The sequence below is a fragment of the Candoia aspera genome, chromosome 1, assembly GCF_035149785.1.
Source record: "Candoia aspera isolate rCanAsp1 chromosome 1, rCanAsp1.hap2, whole genome shotgun sequence".
In the NCBI taxonomy this organism is placed as follows: Eukaryota; Metazoa; Chordata; class Lepidosauria; order Squamata; family Boidae; genus Candoia; species Candoia aspera.
Window position 1 is genome coordinate 53,199,819 of NC_086153.1, and position 23,937 is coordinate 53,223,755.

The window sequence follows — 23,937 nt, forward strand, 5'->3', positions numbered from 1 at the left end:
GGAGGAAACAGGAATTTAATTCTTGTCTTTGCTGCAGACCTAAGGAACATTTATTCTCCTGTGATGCTGTTTGTATTGGAAGGAAATCCTGTATTGGCATCAGTGAAGTTAAAGTCCTTGTCCAATCCTGCTTTGACACAGAAAATCATCACCATTTATTATTTTTATTTATTTTAATCAATTATATGACCACCCAACAGCAACTCTGGGCAGCTAAAATTCAATAAAGCACCAATAACAATAACAATAAATATACTTGTAATAGTAGCCAAGGACAAGAACAAGCACTAAATAGCACTCATCTCATGAGCCCCATTAACTGAGACCCAGCTATTGCTATTTATGTTTAAGATTTTGTTTCCCCTGTTCATAATAATGCACTTTGGACTTGTATGAACCTTACAATAATTGAACATAAGGATCAAGAACATGTAGGTCTCTTCAGTTTTGTCCTTGACTTTTAATTCAGGTTATAAAATCTGGCAGAACTCTGCTAGCTCTGAGGCTCAAGTCAGCAGGAAATGTTGTTAGTACAATTTGATTACATAGGGTTAAACTGAGTTAAGGGTTAATAAGCTGCATCTGCTAAGAATATAGTTCCTACAAAACTAAAAGGTATACAGCAAAAGTTTGCACCATTCTAATGAGAATGCTGTCAGTTCTGCTTAATTACAAATTTGGAAGATTGTAAGGGAGGCTGGCACCATTATAGGATTATACCTATGTGCCTTTGATTTTTAACCGTGTGTGAGCATAATTTGTTTCCATTTTAATTTTTCAGATTCTGGACCTTCTTTCTCTTCAGAGTTCTTCACTGGCCCAAGTAGAATCTTACAGCAGAAACTTTATGGAATACTGCAGTATGGTAGATAAAGCAAAATATACAACTGACAAAATATCAGCACTAGAAAGAGAAATGACTACAAAGGAGTTTCGAAAGATTCTAGAAAACTATACAGCTGATGTAATGGAGATTGTATGTATGATTATTGGAAAACGCATCTCCATGTTTAGAGTCAACAGTTTGAACTTTCAGACAGACTGCCTGCCATATTTTGAGGGGCTGCTAAATGCAATTCATTTACGTTTTTATACAGCAATTGATACAAAGAATGTACATCTTGTCGAAGTAAGTATCTAATTTTTATTTATGTTTAATTTATTAATTTTTTGATTCCATGTTTCCACTGCAAATGTTTAGGTCGAAGTGCATTATATGGAAGATACCATTAGCTATATTGGATATCAAAATTTTGTTTGGCTATATTCCAGACTGTTGCAATTTGGTAAATTGCACTTCATGTGAGATGGGCGTTGACGAAATTTGAAATATAAATTAAATAAATAAATAAATTATTGCAGAAGGTTAGAGTGAAAGTGTAGTCAGTCAGATTCCAATTTTGAGCTAGACTAAGGTAAGTGGTGTGGTACATGATCTTCACTGGCTCTGAGATCATTTCCGATCCTAATTCAATGTGCTAGTAGTAATTCCCAGACTTGGGACCACAGTATTTGAAAAAATGCTTCTTCTTCTAAGTTCCTATATGGACCATGAGTTCATCTTCAGAAGCTCTTCCCCAGGTACTCTCCCATGTTGAAGTATGGTTAGCAGCAATACAGGAGTGGACCTTGTCAGTGCTAGCTTGTAGTCTCTGGAATGCCATTCCCAGAGATATATGCATGATATCACCTTTTTCATCATTTCACTACCAGGGCCAGGCAAAGATTATTTTTTAATTCTTCCTGGCATTTTAATCAATATTTGATTTTCCATATCTTGCTGTTCACCATTCTGCTCAGTGCTTATTGTCTCTGAGAGCTCAAGAAGCAGTTTCATGATTCAATATTTTTAGCTATCAGTAAGCATTGTTGATTCTGAAAGGGTTTTAGCAGAGATATATGTATAAATAACATTATTTTGATGTTTTAGTGATTCTTAGTTTTTCCTTTTATTTTTTGTATAAACATAAACAAATCTTATTTAAAATAGTTTGGAGTTATGATTGTCAGTACAAAAAAACCTTTTTTATATCTTGGGGTTTTTCTAATATGTCAGAACAAAGGGCCAACAAAGTTGTCTGTGTCTCATATGATTAGCTATCAATTTTAGCAAATTCTGTGCTAAATCTCTCATGCTGATAGGAAAGTATCTTTTGTTCTGTATACTGCAAATTCCTTTTTTCTTTGAAGCTTTATTATACACCTTTAACCTCTAACATTCCCAAGAGATTCAAATGGTCCCAACCCTTTTAAAATCCAGGAAAGCCACAAAAACTTGTTATTCCAGCAGGTTTTAGCGGCTGAAATGTTATCATGTTCTTCTTTCTGCTAATGGAGTACCTGTTTAATGTGATCTGTGTTCCCTAGTGTGTAAGTGTAGTTAAGGTGCTATCATTCTGTATGCCGTTGTCAATGTCATTGTTTTAATTTTATTATAGTAATTATTGTTACTGTTTTAACTTGAGTGATGGATGTTGGGTATGTACTCCTTCAGAATCTACAACAATTGGAACAGTTAGTAAGGTTAGTTTGTTAGTTAGTAAGTAAACAAATAAATAAACTATGTCTCAACTGTGATCGCAAGCCCCAGAAGGTTTTCCCAACAGCTGGGATATTACCATAGGGGAATAATTATACATCTTTGGATATATATTTATACATATTTGGATACATATTTAAATGTTTAATATTTCATTGCTTTTAGGCCACCCAGTCAGCAGTAGCAAGGTTGAGCAAAGAACTAGTAACAGTGGATGGATTCGTTGAACATTTGCTATATCTTCAGGAAATTTCCTCACAACTACCAAAAATACAGGTTGAATATCAGTATCTTTCTGAGCTCTACTTCATTGCAAATGATTATAACATCTTTCTTCCACTTCAGCAACTTGCTCTCTATCAAACTGTTGTGCGTACACTCCAGAATCTTCAATCAACTATCCTTATCTGTGAAAAAATGAAGGATGATTATGTTCTAAAATTTAATGAAACCTTGGGAGAATATATTGACAATTTACAGGCTGAAATGAAAGAATATAAAAACAAAGTAAGTTACTAGGATAATAACAAATATGCTGTATATCTATATCTGCTTGGTAGTAACAGGTAAAAAACCCAAGCAAAGATACATGCAATTACTCTATTAGGTTAAGACCTCAGAGTTTGCAATTTTTAAAAAAGAAAATGTCATTTATAAATTATTTAGATTGCAGATTCACACAGAATAGAGATGCTGATGTTATCCTGGTCTAGGCTTAGAAATAAGGTTTTCAAGCACTCACTGAGATCCACTTCAACCTGCAGTAGGCAAAAACTGACTCTGATTCATACTTTTTATCAATAACAAAGAATTCCTGCTTCTTTTCTCCTGTGTATCTCAATTGTTCTCCCTTTATTCCTCTAAGTTACTCCTGTCCTTCCTTCCATTGAATTCCTTCTCTCCCTTTAACCCAATAGTGCAAGCAGTGGCAATGGTATGAGAAAGGCAGAACAGTAGGAGGATTTAATCTTATCCTCTTCTCTCTATTGTCTTACTAATTGGGAAACTGAATGCAGTACACATAATTCTTCCAAGTCCTTTATTTTATTTGTTTACAATGGTAGAAAGTGCAGCAAGGTGAAGACCCCTCCCCTTTTTCCATGTAGTACTGCTATTATAAAATTAAAGCAGCAGTGGTCAAACTATGGGCTTTATGAAATCATGTCGCAACCAATTATGCCATAAAAGTTTGCCCACTCTTCTTTGGAAAGGGAAAGAGAGAATGTATTTGGTAGTGGAGAAGGAATATAGGCAACTTTGTTCAGCATCATGGACTGATTTGGGACTTTTTAAAGTATTTTCCCTATTTTTGCTCAAATAAAATTATGTTTTGTCATTATGTTATTATTCATCTTGTTGTTTAGGTGAGAAACCCTGTCCTTCTCCTTAGTGAAACTTTGCCTAAGACAGCTAAAGAGATGATTGAAAACCTTATTGAAGAAGCATCAGTTATCAGTGAGAAAATTTTAAATTATGCAAATTACCAGAATGTGCTTGACAGTTCTGTTAGTGACATGAAATCATTGTCTGTGGAAAAGCTGTCACACAGAAGTCAGGCTGGAGATTCTCAGAGGGTGAATGCTGAACTCTCGGAAATTGAAAGTGAACTAGTGTTGCGCAAATTGTTATGGGATTCTCATGAAGAATGGACAAAACTTGTCTTTAAGTGGAAACACACCATCTTTTGGAATCTTGATGTAGATATAATTCAAAGAGATGTTAACAGATTCATACAGATAATTCATATCCTTGAAAAAGGTAAAATGCACATTAATTGCAATAGTTATGAATTCATTAAAATGAAATATTTTATAAATTAAATTATTTTGAAATTAAATAATAACTAATTTTGTTTTAGCTAAGTGGTGAAGTGTTATCAAAGGAAGTCATCTTTTCTTTTTTTATTGCAAGATTATTTTGATTTCATGCATTGATAACAAAGCAGTACTTATACAAAGAGCATCCAAGTCATGCTTTTGCAATTTTTTCCCTTTTTCATTGACTTGCTGTATAAACATATTTTTTAAACTTCAAGGATTAACCATTTTGTGGTTGAAACTTTTTACATACATGTTTGGATTGTAGCTATGTGGAGTATTAGTAAATATTTACTTGCCAGTTACAATAATTATTATTAATTTTGATAACTAAAATCATAATTAGGGGTAGTGAAATAGCTTTTATAAAGCCAACAGTGGATTGGTGTCAGAGGGGGTTCAAGATAGTATAAAAAGAGAAATTGGAGCACAGCAATATATGCACAGTAGGTTTCAGGAGAACCAGTTTCAACAAGCTTAGAGATGTACTAGGCAGGATCCTATGGATACAAATTAATAGGTTAAACAGAACACAGGAGGGTTGGGAACTTCTCAAAAATTAGATACTGGAAGTACAATTGCACAACATGTCAATGAGAAAAAAATAGAGGGTAGCTTAGGAAACTGTTGGTGATGCATAGGAGCTTTTTACTGGGCTAAGAATTAAAAGGGGCCTGAATAAGAAATGGAAGATATGAGTAATCATCAAAGAAGCATACTAGCAAGTAGCTAATAGTTGCAGAAAGGAAGTCAGAAAGGCTAAAGCACAAAAAAGGTTAGGCTTACAAAGGAAGCTAAAGAAATTAAAAGGGTTTTAACTGTGTCAGTTATAAATGGGGGAAAAAAAGGAAGGAATGGGCCCACTGGTTGAAAAAGGTGATAGGATAGTAACAGGTAATCAAGAGGGAGAGAGCAGAGCTCTTCAGCTCTTCCTGTGCTTCAGTCTTCTTCCATGGACCAAAATGGGCCAAAGCAGTATGATTGACACAAGGAGGGAGGGGCAACCCAAGGTAAATACAGGGGTTGCATGGAGTACCTGACCATCATATACAGTATGAATTTAAGTCACCAGGACCAAACCAATTACATCCAAGAATCTTGAAGGAGCTTATGGATATAATCTTGGAGTCCTTTTCTATGATCTTCAACAAATCCTGGACAACAGGGATAGTGCCAGAGGATTAGAGAAGACCAACTGTTTCTATTTTCAAAAAGGGGAAAAAGAGAACTCAGGTTAATAAGTTGCTCATCTTGATGTTGCTCCTGGAGTCAGAAGGCCAGGTCCCCAGAAGCTGGGAACCTGGAAGCCATGGCTGGAAGCCCTGCCCAAAATAATGTAAGGGATAAACAAGATGGTAGGAAGAAATAAGGGCAGGCAGATACTGAGCTGTTTGTAATCAGAGTATTCTAAATATCAGAACCAGTGGGCTCTGGTTTGAATAGGAAGCCAGTGAAGAGCCATGCAATGTAATGAAAGATGAGAATAGTATGGAAGGCTCAGAACAGCCTGAACAGTACTGTTCTAGACTAGGATCAAGGGAAGGAGATAGAAATAGGGAACATCTGCCAGAAGACAACTGCAGTAATCCAGGTGTGAAACAACCAAGGCATATACCAATAAAGTTGCAGTCTCCTCTGTCATAAATCCAAGGATCCTATGAAAATTCATCAAATGAAAATTAGGGACCATTGCTATAAGAAAAGTGACTGGGCACAGAGTAAGCTGATCATCAATCAAAATCCTGAGGCTGGAACAAAGGAAATGGGGGTAAGCTAGAAGCTCTGGAAGATATATAGGGGCATACTACAAGGATAGGAAGAATGATCAAGCCAAAATAACCATCTCAATCTTACTCATATTTAACTTGAGGTGATGGGAGGGCAGCCCAGACAAAATACAATCAAACATTCCTTCATGATTGAACACACAATGTCATCAAGGACTACAAAATATTTATAGACCTGAATATCATTGGAATAACAATGACACTGAAAGCCCTGAATCAGGGCACTCAAAGGAAGGTTTTTTTTTTCTTTTTTTTAAATCTTATGGCATAGCAGTTTGGTGTTCATGCTGCTTTTTTTTTTCTTGCTGGGAAATCCTTGTGAGGTCCAGCAGTCAGATGTGTAGACTATTTAGCTGTGACAAGTCACGTTGCCTGGGGTGCACCACAAGGAGGCTAGTCTACATTGCACCGAGTTGGGCTGAGAGAGAGTGACTGGCCCAAGGTCACCCAGCCAGCTTTTGTGCCTAAGGCGGGACTAGAACTCTCAGACTCCTGGTTTCTAGCCCAGCACCTTAACCACTAGGCCAAACTGGCTCTCAAACGAAGGGTATAGAAGATACTCAGGACTGCTCTTTGAGGGAACCCCCTATAAAGGGAATTTTCTATAATCTATAGTAATATATTAATATTTTTAGTATTAAAAATAATTGGAAGACAAAAAAGATTTGAATCAGTCAAGTGCACAGTGAATGATGTGTGTGTGTTGGGTGGGAAGGGGGGACAGACTGTAACCTAGACACAGTATCAAGAATAGTTTCAGTTGTTAGGTATATTTAGCTGGGAGAAAATGAGACTGTAAAGAGACATGATCCCTTTCTTCAAGTATCTAAAGGGCTGTCTTGTAGAAATTGGCAGAATTGACAAGAATTGTTCTAGAAGGCTGGTCAAGAAACAGTGGGTTTAAATAAAGTAGATTTGGTTGGACATCAGGGCCACCTTAGGAGGTGATGGACTTTCCATCTCTGGAAATGTATAAACAGAGTCTGGATGGATGTTGGGCATGTTGTATTAGTGAGCAGGGGTTTAGACTAGTTGATCTCCAAGGTTTCTTCGAACCCTGACATTCTGTGAGTCTATGATTTCAAGGATCTAAATATGTCAAAAACTCAGAATAACCTTATGTAAAGAAAGATCAACAAAAGCTCAAATAGATTTCAAACATCTTATGAAAAATGTTTTGATATAACTTTTTCATATTTGAAGGCTTGCCGGAAAATACTATTTTACCAGCTATGAAGAAATCATTGATGAATTTTAAGGAATCCTTGCCTATAATCATATCTTTAAGGAATCCTAGTCTTCAACGAAGGCATTGGGAAACAATACAGAATATTGTTGGACAGTCAGTTTCTTGGGATAAAAGACTTACTCTGGAGAAAATACTGGAACTCAATGTAATTTTATGATTTATAATTTAGAAATGCCACTTTAAAAATCATTTGCTTATTTTTGCTTTTTGGCTCACATCCTATGTTTTGTAGTCTAAACTGAACATTTTCTTAGATTTTCCATATAATGTACTTTGCCCATGTTTTATTAATTTTCATCTTAACTTGAGCTTTGAGTGAACTCTGATAATTTTTGAAGGAAGTCATGCATGTTGTCCTATACATATTCCCTATACATCCCTATACATTATATAGGGAATATGTATAGCTTATCAGACTTTTATACACTTTTTTAGATATTATGCATAATTTCAAATAGGTCTTGCGGGATTTCCAGGTTCCCTTTTCCATATTCTTAGGATATTGTCCCCCACTCCCTCAAAAAGAGTTTAAGATTATGACATCTTAAACTTAAACTCTGGTCTTGCAAATATTTTCATACAGATTTCTGTTACAAGAGAAGAATGGAAGCTAGTTAGCTTCCTCCAATGCTTTTGTCCATGCTATGGTAGAATTGCTTTTGATAAAATTTGTAAATCTGCTCCCACAGAAATGTGTGATCTTTTACATCCCTGTACAAAATATCTGCATGAGTTGGTCTGTGCAGTGCCTTGGATTTGAAGGCAAAAAGTGCTTTGGATTGCACAGAGGTCTAAATGTAGCATGCATCTACTACTCCTGAAAACAAATACACGGTTTCCTGGGATCAAATGGCAGATCTGGAGGGTTAGCTGCATGACTCTGGGAAAAGGGGTGGCTGCATTGAGTTGCGGATAGTTGCTATGTTCAGCCTTCATGTATTCCAAAGCATTTTTTTTGCCTTTGAATTAAGAGTGTGTACAGTTCTTTTAGAGAGCATGACAATGGCAAAGTAAGCAGTGATCATGTGGTTATTCTCTGCAAGATATGATTAATGTATACAATGGCTGGTTCTGCATTTTCACATTATTACTAAAATTCACATTAGCTGAACCTGCATCTTAATTATTTATATATATGTTTATTAGCATACATTAGTAAATCTACTTTTTTTCCTTTAGCTATTTCAGCACAGAAAAGATATTAATGAAATATCCATAAGAGCTACCAGAGAAGCAACTCTTGAAGTAATGTTGAAAAAAATCATTGGCCTTTGGCATAAAACTGATTTTCATTTATGTCCCTATCACACTGAAGCATCTAGTACTTGTATTATTTCATCTGTGGAAGACATAATTACTCTGTTAGAAGAGTCTCTGATGACAATTTCAAGCATTAAAAGTTCTTGTTTTGTTGAACCAATTAAGGTAATCTTTCTCTGGGGATGTTGTGAAACAGTTTGAATACTGAGATGCTCAATCATTACAAGTGGTTGGTTCCCATTTGGAATATCTGAAAGAAACCAGAAAGACCTTACTCTTTAAATCAGTATAGTTTAAACTTTCCAGGTCTGCTTTGCCTATGATAGTGGCTAGTGAATATTTTAAATTGTTCAAATTTAAAATATAAAAAAAGTGTCTTCCCCCCTCCTCATTTCTACTTAAAGAGAGGATTGCTGCCTGCCTCAGATGATAATTATTCTGCTTTTTTATGGTAGAATCTTGTTCATGCTTGGGATCATAAGATAAACCTCATTTCTTGTACTGTGGAGGAATGGTTAACTTGTCAGAGGCACTGGATTTATCTTGAGCCAATCTTTCATGCTCCAGAAATAAAAAGGTATGCTTAAGTGCTTTAGTACTACCAACTGTAATTAAACTTTCATGTTATATCCAAAATAAAATACAAATTAACTAAATATTACACAATAGCTATATCTGGTGCTATATATCAGCAGTTTTCAACTGCTGTGCTGTGAAAGGTCTTCAGGTGTGCTGTGTCTGTGAGCCACAAGTAAATGACAGGAAGTGCTTCACAGCCACACAGCCAGAACCCTGCCTCAGTGACATCACCGGGGCAGACTACCTCCATTTCTCCTTTTGAGTCCTAGTAATGAGTGCTGTCATGCAACTTCTGGTTTCGCGACCCGGAAGTCCCTCTTAGATGTGCGACTGTGCAAGTTAGCACGTTATCAGTGTGCCATGAGATGAAAAAGCTTGAAAACCACAGCTATAGATTGTTGTACTGTAGGCAGTGCTTTGGAATACAATAAGTTACATTACAAGTGTTTCCTCATTTATTTAATATAATTCATATAGCTGCTCATCTCACTAAACTATTCTAGGTGATGTACAAAAATTAAAACGAAAGGAATAATAATATGGTTTGTAAAACAATATACAAAAAGCCAAAATATACCACAGACAAGGCATAAGCTAATCTGCATTTTTGTCAAATGATGTTTTCTGATATGTATGTTGCATTAGTGGTCATATTTCTGTAAAACAGTTTCAAGGAAATAGGTTGAATGGATTAGCCTATACACTTGACATATGAAAATATGTTTACGGTATTAGAGGTATGCAAACCACTTTGAATTCAAAGCAGATTTGTTTGAAATGGGCTATTTTGACCTTACTGGAGTAGTGTCACATTCAGTAATCTTCTGGTAAAGTTGGAATAGCCCATTTTGACTTTAAAACAGCCAATCTGAATTCAAAATGGTTTGTTCACCGTTAATATGTACCAGTATGTATTTCTGTAATAATGATTTTGAATTTTAAAAAGGCATTTAAATAGTACTTAGATGAACAGTGTTATTATACATAAACTACCTCTAGCGGAATTTATTTATTTTATCTGCCCAATAACCAAAGTTTTCTGGAAAGACTACGGTGTTACTTAAAACATTAAAATAATTTAAATATATCTGATGACTGGAATATTCAACTTCCCATTAAATCTGACTCATAAGCAATTGCTTAGAATTTGTCATGAGCACTGATGGTGAGCAGGAGGGGGCCCCTATCCAGGGGGGAAAACACATGCGTAGTAGCGAGAATTTGAGCTGTCATTCAAAGAGACACAGAACAGACCTGCCTTGACTTTTGGGGTTTATCTGTATGGATTTTCTCAAGCTTCTTCAGTTTGTTAGGATTTTCTGTCTATTGTAGCAGTAATAAAACACTAGAGACCTATTCCTCATCTCGGTGTGGTTCCTGCTTGTCAGGACAGAATTCTCTTTAATGGTACAAAGCATTCGGTACAAAGGAAAAAGTTGCAAATGAAAAATCCCCCACTTTTACCCCATTAAAACACCTTCAGTGAATCAAATTGCCCCCCACTCGCCCTCTTAGGTATGCACCCCTCCCTCTTGTGCCAGTTAGTGTAAGAATCTGCAGCTGCATCCAACGGCTCCTCACAAACATCCTTGGCCCTGCGAGATAGTCCAAACAATATGATTTCACACTCCAGTGATGTTCCCCCTCCCGTGCTTTTGACTTGTAAGACAGGTATGCGTGTTAGCTGGAACATGCATGCGAATCTGATCAAATGTTTTGTGAACATTTGATTTAGGAGTGTGACAATATAAAAATAATACAAGGGATCTTAAATGATAGGTCATGAGTATATTTGTGGAAGTGGGGTCACACTCACTCCTGCTTTTGCTGAGCTACCTATAATGGACCAGGCCAAGCATAGAATCCAGGTGGTGAGGCCCTCCTTCAATGCGCTTTGAGCTTACAACAACAGGTTCTTGCAACTATGCAAACCCACACTTGAGGCATATCAGAAAGTATCAAAGCACCCTTGCCTAATATCACTTTCCCTCTCTCCCAGGAGCAGATTTTCCTAGGGGGTATCCCACTGCGTCCTGGTGCTCAGGAACTATGCCTGAGCATTATGCTGCTGCTACTTCTTGCAGGAGGAGGATGCATATGCACATGTTTTGGCATATATAGAAAAGTGTTATGGAACAGTTCTCCCTATATGAACCACCATAAAATCAAGGGAATTCAGAGCATTGATGATAGAAATCTAAAGTATACTGCTGGTGCCCTTAAGACTAAGGGCAAGTACTTCTATCTAATTCATTTCCCCAAAGGATGGAATTTTCCACAATAAAAATAGGGCAGGTTTTTTAACTGTGTTCCATAGAACACAAGAATGTGATGGGGTTCCATGAGAGACTAATGGCAAAAAAGAGCAAAAAGCACAGATAGTTTTCTATCACTTAGCTTTACCTCTAGATCAGGAATTTCAGGAAATTTATTTTTTAAGTGACAGGTTCTATGGCCTGAAAAAGTTTGAAAATGCTGCTTTAGGTATTAGCTATGCTAGATATTGTTTGATTATCTTTAAAATTAATTTTGTATTCTTGTTATTCCAGATGTGTTACTATTGCCACTTTTTTCTTTGTAAGTCAGCTCTGGCTTTAGAAAACCAGTAAAAAAAATTGCTTCCTTGTCTAAGCATGTGGCTTAACATATTATATTAACACATAAGAATTTGCTAAATCTAAATTTGGGGAATTAGATGTTCTTTATACTATATATATATATATATATATATATATATATATATACATACACATACATACATACATACATACAGTACATACATACATACACTGTATACAGTATATAAAATACACATAAACATATACATATACATGTGATTTAATTACAGACAACTTCCAGAAGAAGCCAATCTCTTCTCTGTAGTTGATAACAAATGGAAAGAAATCATGAAATTTGTAGCAGAGACTCCAAATGCTCTTAAGGCAACTACAACTAGTGGAATTTTTGAAATACTGCAGAGCAACAATGTATCACTGGAAAAAATACAGAAAGCTCTTGAGGTAAGTCTAAGTATGTTCAGTGACTGGCAAGGAACTAGCACTCCCTGAATCACAATGAATAAAAATTTGTGAGCAGGAAAAGGCAGGAAAGATAGACTACCTACTGCACCCTAAACATATCATTTGTTGTTGTTGTTGTTGAAGCCATAGCTTTCTTCCTCCTGCAAGAAGAAACAGGTAGGATCTGGGGTACAGCTTTAAGATGGAGTGGGCCCTCTTTTCCTTAAGTCATGCCCCGAGACACATTTATTACACACACACATACACACACACACATCTATCTGCCTATCTCTCTAGTATTGGCAATTACTTTCAGAGTAATATACAAGCAAAAAACACAAATAAAAGCACAATGCTGTAAGTAATGCAGCTGATTTAATTGTTAACATAACTATGTACTACTAAAACTCTCAAGTCTGTTTGATACTTTGTAACCTTTAACTGGGTGAAAGGGTGTGTCATAGGCCAACAATTTTTGAACCAAGGTACCTCAAATGGGCTAACTTACAAAATGCATCCAAAATCTGGGACCCATGACTCATGTGGAATTGAAATCTGGCAAATTTTATAAAACATTCTATGACATAAAATTATCATGAAACATTTTATGACATGATACAAAATGTCATAAAATATTTCCTGTGGTCAACTCCTGATATTTGACTGTGCTATACAGTTCAACATTGGCTACTTTCAAGGCAGATACATCTTTCCCTGAATTTTTAAGAACTTTTCCAGTACATTGGAAGCTCTGCCGTTGATGAAGGCATTGAGGAATCTGGTAAGGAAATATCCTGAAATGATGACCCAATAGGTCACAGGTTGTCTGGCTAAATATTAAATGCCTGCCAGAAGAATTAATATTCTGTGACTTTGGGCCAGTCACTCTCTCTCAGCCCAACCCACCTGACAGGGTGATTGTTTTGGGGAAAATAGGAGGAAGGAGGAGTATTAGGTATATTCGTCGCCTTGAGGTATTTATAAAAATAATAAAGGAGGGATAGAAAATAAATAAATAAACCAACAAATCTGTTTACTCTAACCTAAATTAGTTTCTGATTATATTTTATTTTGAAATAACTCATTCCAAGATGTATTTTAGTACCTTTTTAGAAAGAAGAATAGCATCACAACATTCAGACATCTGTGAAATTGAAAGAAATATTAGGCTCTAATTCATACATTCATAAATGTGATATGGGTCAAATCAGTGAATTCTGGATTTCACAAATGTTAGATTAAAAATCTAATACTTTAAAAAAATTATATTTTTAGATTAAAAATGAAATACTTTAAAAATTTCAATGTTCCCAAAATAAATAATGATCCTATTCAGTTTTTTACACTGCTATGAGAAAGGTTACCTTTCTAGTAGATGAATAACAGTTTATATGAAAATTTCTTGTTCATTGTGTTAACCAAGGAATTGTTAGTGTGTGAAGATGTCCTGTACTGCAGACACATGTTTTGTATTGGTATGTATAAAACATGTTTCCGCAGTACATGCAGTGGTGTGCTGGAGCTGGCTCATACTGGCTCATGAGAGCCAAGTGTTAAATTTCCTGGGATTTTGTGAGCTGTTTGAGAGCAGAGTTAAGCTACAATGGCTGACACACTGATCAGCAGTTTGATGGCTAGCAGTATGGCGTGGCAGCAGCAGCAATGGATCTGGACAGCTGGTTGTTAAACATTTGCCAGCACACTACTTGAGTACATGACATCTTGTCCCACTGACCTTATACACAAAAATGTATCCCATTAGCTGCAGTCTTTTTTGAGCTAAAGACTGTACTTAGGTAGTTCTGAGAAAACTGAAGCCACTGAAAAGCAAGCTCATTATAGAGCTTATAATTTCATCTCACTTTATTATTTTTAATAAAATCTCTACTTTCCAATTTTCTGTCAGGAATATCTTGAAGTTAAACGTATGATTTTCCCAAGATTTTATTTTCTCAGCAATGCAGAACTCCTTGACATAATAGCTGAAAGTAACAGTCCTGATGCTGTGCAGGTAATGTTCAATATCAGATCTACAAATCTGTACATGTAAATACTAAGCTTTTGTCAGTTTAACCATTTTAATGTAATCATACCTTTTTTAATGTCTTGTGCTAATTACTATTACATTTTATTGTCTTTGAGATATTTTAGTTTGTAAAGTAAACAGATAATTTTTATCATTACTTTTTAATTCATCCATCAAATAAATAATATTTGCTTCATATCTGTGATACAGCCTCATCTTATCAAGTGTTTTTCAAATGTGAGGAAGTTATATATACGGCCGCAACAACAGAGACCTCCAGTGGTTTTAATGATTAGATCTGCTGAAGGAGAGATTCTTCTAGTACCAAAGTACAGTATGCTGTTACTTTACATTTAACAAATATAAATCAAATGCAATAAGGGAAAGTTTCCATAGACATTCAAGCATTTTTCAGTTCTATAGTATATTTTTGGTTCAAAGTCCATTTGTAAACAAATGGACAGATTCCCTGGTTGACCAATAATTAGCATGATTATAAGATCTAAAAAATGTCTCATGACTACTTTATATCTTGATAAAAGCAGTTCAGTTTGATAGTACTTTATATGTTAATTCAAGCTGATTAATTCTTCAGTAAGACAAGGTGTTTATACAATTGTCTATCAAATGTGCTGACCAATTTAGGTCATTTAGCATAACTTGGTGTGAAGAGAGGCCTGTATCTGTTGCAGTATTTTTGAGCCTAAAGCAGAAAAAACAACAGAAAATTCCCAGAACAAAAAATTAATGAAATGCCAATGTTACAATAACATGTAAAGAAGAATTAACAAAAAAACCCCAAATACAGTATACGATAGTGAATGTGTTATAAATGGATGATATGGAAAGAAACCATGTAAGATCATTCAGTTAAATATCAGCTCTTTGCAAGCTTCTGTGTATGTGTTGTAAACCATCCAATTACTTGTAGAGTTTCCAAATCCATTATAGATTTGAGAGCCAGTTTGGTGTGGTGGTTAAGGTGCTGGCCTCCCTGAGGCATGAAAGCCAGATGAATGACTTTGGGCCAGTCACTCTCTCTCAGACCAGCCCATCTCGCAGTGTTGTTGTGGGGAAAATAGGAGGCAGGAGTATTAGATATGTTTACCACGTGGATGGATGAATGGATGGATATAGCATTATAAAAATTAATAATAATAATAGGCAGCCAATCTAAATATATAGTATGATTCTCCCAAATGTGGTTAATTTTTGGTCCAGAGGTCTCTTCTGGTAGCATTGCTCCAAAGACATTACAGGCATTGCCAATTTAACAGGCTTTCTCACCAATAATTACCATATATTATCAAAGAGAACCTTGACACATTTTATCATTGAGGTTGAAGAAGGCCATTTATCACAATGAGTCCACACTAATCCTTATGTTACACATTTAATTCATGCAGTGTTGTGAGAATTTTTTAGTGATTTTTTTCTTTTTTTTAGACCTCAGATAACATTACTTATTAAAATAATAATAATAAAATGGCATAAACCAACAGTGGTGGTCCCAGTGGTTATCGGACAAGTGATGAAAGAGGAAAAACAAAACATGCTGCCTTTTACAGGCTGGATGTGCTAATCTTTAAGGTGAATCTCCAGCCATGCAGATAGTGCTGCTCACAAAGGTGGTGGTGGTGGTGGTGGTGGTGGTGGGGAAATCCCTTGATGAAATTTATGTATTTATTCGATTTATATAGCCATCCATCTCAAGTACATGACACAACATTAAAAACAAATCAAATATATAAAAATATTTTAAAAAAGAGAGAAATAAACACACAGCAGCCGGAGAATCATATAAAGCCCATAACAGCTAAAAAATGGGCTCTGTCCCACATTCCCCCAGACTCAGGCACAGGTCTGTAGTTAATTGTTAATTGTTCTTAACAAGTTGGTTTGGTTTCAGGACAAAATAAAGTTGTATTCCCAAATTATATTTTTGTTTTCAAATAGGCCATACCTGCTGTTGGAGGGTCTATTTTTACCAATTTATATGAATATGAAACGTAGACATTAAAATATGTATTTATTCCTAAAAGCTGAATTTTAAAATACTGTTTCATAGGGGTATTCGTATTAGAGGTCCCGTCGAACAGTGGCTTAGAAATGTTGAAAGTACCATTTACAGTATAATAAGAAAGTAAGTATATGTTACATCATATGGAAAGTTACTAACATAGCTGATCTTTTACTTTTTTTATTACAAAAAAGCAAGTCATCCTTTTTTAAAAAAAAAAAAAGAGTAAATAGATGCAGTCTGTTCAGACCAAATACATCTTTAAAATGTATATTGGCAATCATGGTCATTCAGATGAAGAACCAAATTCAGCTGCATAATTTTCCAGGTCCCCTCCCAGGGACTAGCATATATTAATGGGATCAGAGACCTCTCCACTTTGTGCTATTGGTGGCAATTCTTTGTTATCAGTATACCATGTAGAATGCTAAATATTAATGTTATAAGGGAAATTATGTTTTATGAGCAATATATCCATGGCTCTTGAAAAATCTAATTCTATTATGAGAAACCTTCCTTTAAGGTAACCTGGGAGATTTATTGCTCATTTATTTATTGCTCACATTTATACATATGGCTGTCCATCTCACACAAGAAGACTCTGGGTAGTGTACAACAATGAGATAAAAACAGTGAATGAATAAAAACAATCATTATAAAAAGATAAAATGATTATTAAAAGAATATTATCACAAATTATAAAATATACCAACCCCACGGAGAGAGTGAGAATGTGGAGCCATCTAACAATGTCTCTCGTTCCCAGAGACCCCCAGGCCTGACAACATAACCAGATAGCTGATGATATAACCAGAGATAACTTAGTACTTGGAAAAAATAATTTTACAAAGATTTCATGTTTTTCTATATAATATACTTTAAGGTTTATAGAAGTTGGAATTACAGAGTGGAATCAAATGGAATTTAAAGAATGGTTTTTTACCCACCCAGGACAGGTGATATTAGTTGTGGTAAGCAAAATATAGTACTATTTAATTATATTAACTGTACATGTACAGTACTTAATTATTTTTTCCTTCAATTAGATTGCATTGGGTGCTAAGGGAAAATGGATTAAATATTTATACACGCACACACACACACACACACAGTCATTATCTTTATGACCAAATTTTAGAGCAAATACCTTCTGTAAATTAAAACTAGACATTTTTAGCAAATGTTTAGATCCCTTTCAGGATCTAGCCCCTCAGCATCTGAATCTACCCTCACCTGCTCTTGATGATGATCTGCCTGCTCAGCCTCAAATGATTGATTGTCTGTGGCTTGTGAGGCTGACAACTTGATGGACTATGGCCCTCATCTTGGAGTCAGAAAAACCTGTAACAATGTCCAAGAAAAATTAGAAGAAAAGGAAGTTGTAAAGTCTGTGAGAATATTTTAAAAAGTAAGGCTGTAAGTGTAGATGGTATTGTTGGAAGAAAATCTTACCAGGTCCGTTCCAAGCCAGGAACAAAAAGAACTTAGGCAATTGCTTGAACAGAGGTGAATTTTATTGTCCAAGAGCACAAAGTACAGAACATTCAGCTGTTGGAGGTGGCCACACTTAGAAATTTCCTGGAAGCCCTTTATATAGGAAGCCTTGGCTATTGTTATGTGAAAGTGTTCCCGCCCTTTAGGAACTTCTGAGAAAGCGTATTTGGCCATTTTCTTGGAAGGGGGCGCTCTCTAGGAATTCTAGGAAAATGCGATTTACCGGAGTTCAGAGAGGAGGCGCTCTGTGGTCAGGCTCCCTGGTATTTGTGGTTTCCTATTCTCAGATAGTCTAGGTTCCTTGCTGGGCTGCAGCTTTTGTCTCCTAGCTTGGAATGTTCACCTTGGAAGGAATATTTTTGTTTTTTGATTATGGAGATATTTTTGGCTGGGGAAGAATGTTTACCTGAATGGGCTCTGCTAATTTCTGGAAGGATCAACCTTTTGTTTTACAAGGTCTCTGATTAAGTCTGAAGGGAATATTTTGTTTAAACAGCTGGGTGTTTCCTGTTACATTTTAATCCCTTGCATCCTTTTTGTATCAAACCCATTCTATTTGTAATCTTTAGTGATGAAAATCAATACCCAACTTTACAACAGTACTTCTTTTACCACTTTCTTGAAGGACAGCAGGGTAGGGGCCATCAGTACTTCTGGGTAAAGAATATTTCATAAAATGAGGGCTGCTATTGAAAATAACTGTGTCTTCCTCCTCAGCCTTTCAAACAGCAGAGAACTGAAGCATCCCTTAGACCATCATATCTTTGGTGTAGGCAGATTCAGTTTGAGGAAAGTGGTCCTGGAGATGCTTGAGAACCAAGCCATGAGAGACTTTATAAGTTAAAACCAGCACTTTGTTTTCAGAAATCTATTGGTAGCCAATGCAGCCCCAACAGAACTGATATTGCATGGTTGTAGTGGCTCTCGCCCACATACATGTGAGCCACTGCAATTTGCACCAACTGAAGTAGTCTACATAGGCAGCCCATGTGAAGTGTACTGCCATAGTCCAAATTCAGGGTGATGAGGATATGAATTATGGTACTGCTGTTAGGGCCTCACATTTTAAAGAGGGTTGCAACTGGTGCACCAGCCACAACTCCAAGTTGTAGACCTGATGTCCAGAATAAGTATAGGAGCTGACAAAGAACCAGATGACTTGTTAGGATTCAACTTGTTTCTTCCTATCCTATGTTGCACCACATTTGGAATATTTTTCTGTTCCTTTCTTCTGTTCTTTGGATTTAAATTTGATTTCTTTCCCCTTACTCAAGTCTGGTTTGGGGAATAAGAGAAATTCACCTTAATGTGACTTGGCTTAGTCTGATGGGGATACTTTGAAGGATGAAGGAGTGAAGCATACACTCCTTTCTCAAGAATTACATTGTATAATGAATAATTTAAAATGTTATTATCATTACTATCATAGTGTTTTCACTTTTAGAGTCACATAAAGTTTACTCAGGAATGTGAAGCAGCCCTATTAAGTTCTAATTCAAAAAAGGAGATGATAGAAGACCGGGATGATCTGATCAACGTTCTAGAGCAACTTACAGAGATAGCATCAGATGTTCTTCCCTACCACAAGCAAAACACATTAGAAGCTTTGGCTTCTTTGTGCATCCATAACAGAGATATACTATCTTCACTGATAGATCAAGAGCTTAATGACATTAAAGATTTTGAATGGACTAGGTATGGTTTAAAAATTCACCCTAAATGCTAACATATATTTAAGAATAAATATTTTAAATAAACCAAAATGTAAATATAGTATGCAAAACAGATATTACTTAATTTTGGATGCAATCTTATTCCGTTCTCCTTTATGTGTATTCATATATTGACTTTGTGCATCTTACTCAGGGGTCTTGAGTATATATGCAGAATTCACTCTGCCTCAGAAAGTTTCAGGCAACAGCAAGACTTTTATATGCACAAAGGTGGAAAGACTTACAAATTCCTACAGTGGAAGAATGGGTGGTGAAATTAATGGAGCTGGCAGAGATGGCGAGGCTGACTGCATTAATTAAAGAAAATAATTTGCCTAACTTTGTTTCTACTTGGAAACCACTTTTGGACTTTTTGCTTGAAAGTGAAAAAGATGAAGTTTTAATTTTGGGATTTGATTATTAGGATTGTATAACAATATAGAAATAATGTGCTTTATAGTTAAAATAAAGTAAGAGATTAATGTATTTTTATGTCTGTATCTGTACTGAAGATGGTTGGAAGTCACTCTTTTTTCTATGTTTCTTTTTATTTCTGCACTTTTTCCTTCCTTCCTTCCTTCCTTCCTTCCTTCCTTCCTTCCTTCCTTCCTTCCTTCCTTCCTCTCTTTCTATTCTAATATGTTTTACTTATATTCTGAAATTTAATAAAGTATCTTAAAAAAAAGAATTTTCTGGCAGGAAGTCTGCCCATCCCAGCCATACACATTCAAGGAATAAATCTTCAATTTCAGAAATTTATTAGCGATACTGTTACTCCGAGTAAAGAAAACTTTGGTTATGTACTATCAAGTTATTTCTGACTCCTAGAGACTATATAGGTAGATTTTCTCAATGACAATCTATCCCTAACATGGTCTCTCAGGTCTTTCAATGGTGCACTCATTGCCAGTATAACTGTATCTATCCATCTTGCTCCTGGTCGTCCACTTTTTTCCTTCCACCTTTCCCAGCATTACAGCCTTTTCCAGAGAACAAGGTCTTCGCATAGTATGTCCAGAGTAGGATAATCTGAGCCCAGTCATTTGTGCCTTGAGTGAGAATTCTGGGTTTATTTGTATGATGATCCATTTGTTTGTTTTCTCAGGAATCTTTTCCATCACCAAAGTTCAAAAGTGTCAATACTCTTTCTCTCCTGCTTCTTCAAAGTCCAACTTTTGCTTCCATAAAGTGTTACAGGGAACACCATGGCTTGCATGATTCTGCTAGTCTGTAGTGTATTTCTTGACTGCTTGTTCCTTTTAGGTTGATCCTAAAAGGTAGAAGCTATCCACCACTTCCATATCTTCATTGCCAATTCTAAAGCTGGTTGTTCTACTTGTTGTCATTAGTTTGGTCCTCTTTATATTTAATTTTAGTCTCACTTTTTCACTTTGCTCTTTAACTTTTATAACTAAAGCATGCAGATCCTTTCCATTTTTGGCTATCAGGGGTAGCATCATTGGCATAGTGCAGGTTATTGAGGTTTATTCCTCCACTTGTAAAACCACACTCATCTTCCTCCAGTTTCTCTTAATATATATTCAACATATAGGTTGAATAAATAAGGGGAGAATATATAGCCTTGTCTCACTCACCAACCTGGAGCCAGTCTGTTTCACCATGTTCTCTCTGTACTGTGGCTTCCTGGCCTATCTACAAGATTCTCATGAGGCCAGTGAGATGTTCTGGGAGGTCCTGTATTGGGAGGAACCAGCTTAGACTCAACCCTGGCAAGACAGTGGCTTTAAGGTTTTGATTCCCCAGGGTCTGGTGAATTGTCATTCTTGACTTTCAATGGAGTAGCACTCCCCCAGAATTGGTACACAATTTGGGAGGTCCTCATGGACTTGTAGCTCGTACTCAAGGAGCAGTTGACAGCCATGGCTGGGGTGTGTGTGTCTTTGCACAGGTTCATTTTGTGCACCAATTGTGCCCTTTCCTGGACTGGGAGACCCTGCTCACCATCACTCATGCCTTAGTCACCTCTTGTTTGGATTACTATAAAACTCTCCACATGCAACTGCTCTTGAAGGCCACTTGGAAGATACAACTGTGTGATATTTCTATTTCTGTTCTCCATTTCATGCTGGGATCTTGCCCTTAAAAAAAGTGTAGAAGTTTAGTTAGACAAAACTTACCTTTGTAGAAGCTGTGATGATTTCTCTTCAGTGAGGCAGGAGCTATGTCTTTGCATATTTTCTCTTTAATGATACTTTCAGATGTTTTCTTCATAACTGATGTGAAGCTAACTAGCCTATAGTTTCATTTATTGCTCTTTGATCCTTTTTTAAAAAAATTGTAGTCACATTGACTATTCTCCAGTCCTTGGGTACAGATGAACCTGGTATGGAGCAAGAGGAAATGAAGGCTTTTCCCCCCTCCCTCTCTGAAAGTACTAAGGACAGGAACCAGTTATTTTCTTATTATTTTTTAGCATAATTATAACTTACCATAAACCATCCTGGTATTTTCAACTGGCAGGAAAAGGCAAAGAGCAGTTGCACAGCATACAATTACACTGCTTTTTCCAACGAACCCGGAATTTTTAAAAAACTCTGGCTTATCTTGACATTTGAATGTGAATTTCAGAAAAAATCTTTCACATAAATAGGACATTTGGAATAGTATAACGTGCATAAAAGCTTCCTTTCACCTTGAGGTGAAACTCATGCCAGTGCAGTGTGTTCATACTTGAACAGAATGTTCATGTTCCTCTCACTTAAATAAAACCCTGATTTTAGATACTTCTTTGTCCTCACTTGTTTTCCACTGTGCTTACCTTATTCGTATGGCAAAACCATCAATGCATGATGTGATACTGTTTAAGGCTGAGAGGGAATGAATGGTCCAAGATCATCCGGCTGGCTTCCTTGCCTAAGGAAGGAGTAGAACCTGGGAGTTCCCACTCCTAGTCTTGTAGTTGAACTACTATGCCACACTGGCTCTCAGATACCTCATTTCCTAACCTTTTAACATAGCTTTGTACTTAACAGATTTTTGGATTGTTTTTTGTGATACTGAAAAGTTCAATTTCTTATCACACTATGGATTTTTATGCCTGTATAATCTGATAGCTATAATATTTGCTAATCTTTACTAGTCATTAACTGCTATACAAACATGTTTTATTCAGGCAATTGCGTTACAAATGGCATGAACACAACGTGTGCACAGTTATTCAAGGTTATGCTTCCTTTGAATATGGTTATGAATATTTAGGCTGCTCTCCACGATTGGTTATCACTCCTCTTACTGATCGATGTTGGTTAACCATTACTGGAGCTCTACAATTAAATCTAGGATGCTGTCTTGCTGGCCCAGCTGGTACAGGAAAATCAGAGACAGTCAAAGATCTGTCAAAAGTAAGTGCTATGCTCTATATCAAAATATGCTTCTTATAAAAGGTGTAACGGTATGCTTTGTACACAATTAATAGCAAATACATATTTTAGGACAACATAGTTCTGGCACTTGTTACACAATTTCTCTTCAAAATCTTACAAGCCCGTATGTTTCAAGTCCCACATAGGCAAACACTGTTCTTTCTGTCTCTCCTTTTAGCATGTGCTCTAGCTCCTCTCCCTTGCTTTCATCAGCAGTCCACAAGTGATTGTGATTGATCCTCTTGATGGAACAAATCTTGCACAGCTATGGTAAAGAAGAGGGGAATTTTAGAGAAAACATACACACAGCACTCAGTGGGACTCCTTTCCCTGATTTCTCTCAGTGCTAATTAGAAAATCATCTTAGGAACTTTTAGTTGTCAGCACAGGGTTTAGTTACAAGCACAGAGTTCCATGTGTTACTAATCTTTACTGAAATAGAATATACATTGCCCTCACTTTCACTCTTGACACTCATTCTTCCATTCCCTCACCTAACTCTTGCAACCAGAGCTGTCCAAGCATCTAGTCCAAGAGCATGAGGATTCTCTATCTGTTCAGAGAGGCTACATTGAGATCTTTTCTTTCAGATCTTTTATTTTTTTATAAGAATTTTATTACGTTTCAAGCAAAGATAAAAGCTATAGAAAAACAAAAAACTGCAAAGAAAAAAAGAAAAAACTAAAGAAGTGTAGAAACACAAGAGAAAAAATTTCAAAATTACAAAAAAAGGTGACTTCCGACTTTTAACAGCAAGGATATACAACAATTTTCTATAATCAATCCCTTACTCTATATTAAACCAAAATCACATTATTTCTATAAATCATTCCATTGGCACATTATAAAAATCACTAAATACAGTTGTTCCCTCCCCTTATCTTAAAAGAAAAAATATATAAACCTCCTAATCAACTCCCCTCCAAAGATAACATTTATTTGTTTCCTTCCTACTACTATTCTATACGTTCCTGTCTACTGTAATACAGATCAAACTAAAAAACATAAATTGTCTGCCACTGTACTTGATAATACAATAATGTTAATAATC

General features: G+C 36.0%; 1 protein-coding gene across 1 annotated transcript in view; it reads left to right on the plus strand.

Annotated features, from left to right (window-relative positions):
* DNAH14 (dynein axonemal heavy chain 14) overlaps positions 1-23,937 on the plus strand; it is a 292,199-nt gene that overhangs the window by 75,272 nt on the left and 192,990 nt on the right. Inside the window, 13 exon segments of the mRNA XM_063289142.1 lie at positions 782-1,129; positions 2,705-3,046; positions 3,904-4,297; positions 7,347-7,537; positions 8,572-8,817; positions 9,108-9,229; positions 12,080-12,251; positions 14,158-14,262; positions 14,488-14,606; positions 16,346-16,420; positions 17,181-17,268; positions 19,236-19,486; positions 22,637-22,865. Coding sequence (XP_063145212.1) covers positions 782-1,129; positions 2,705-3,046; positions 3,904-4,297; positions 7,347-7,537; positions 8,572-8,817; positions 9,108-9,229; positions 12,080-12,251; positions 14,158-14,262; positions 14,488-14,606; positions 16,346-16,420; positions 17,181-17,268; positions 19,236-19,486; positions 22,637-22,865 — 2,682 coding nt within the window.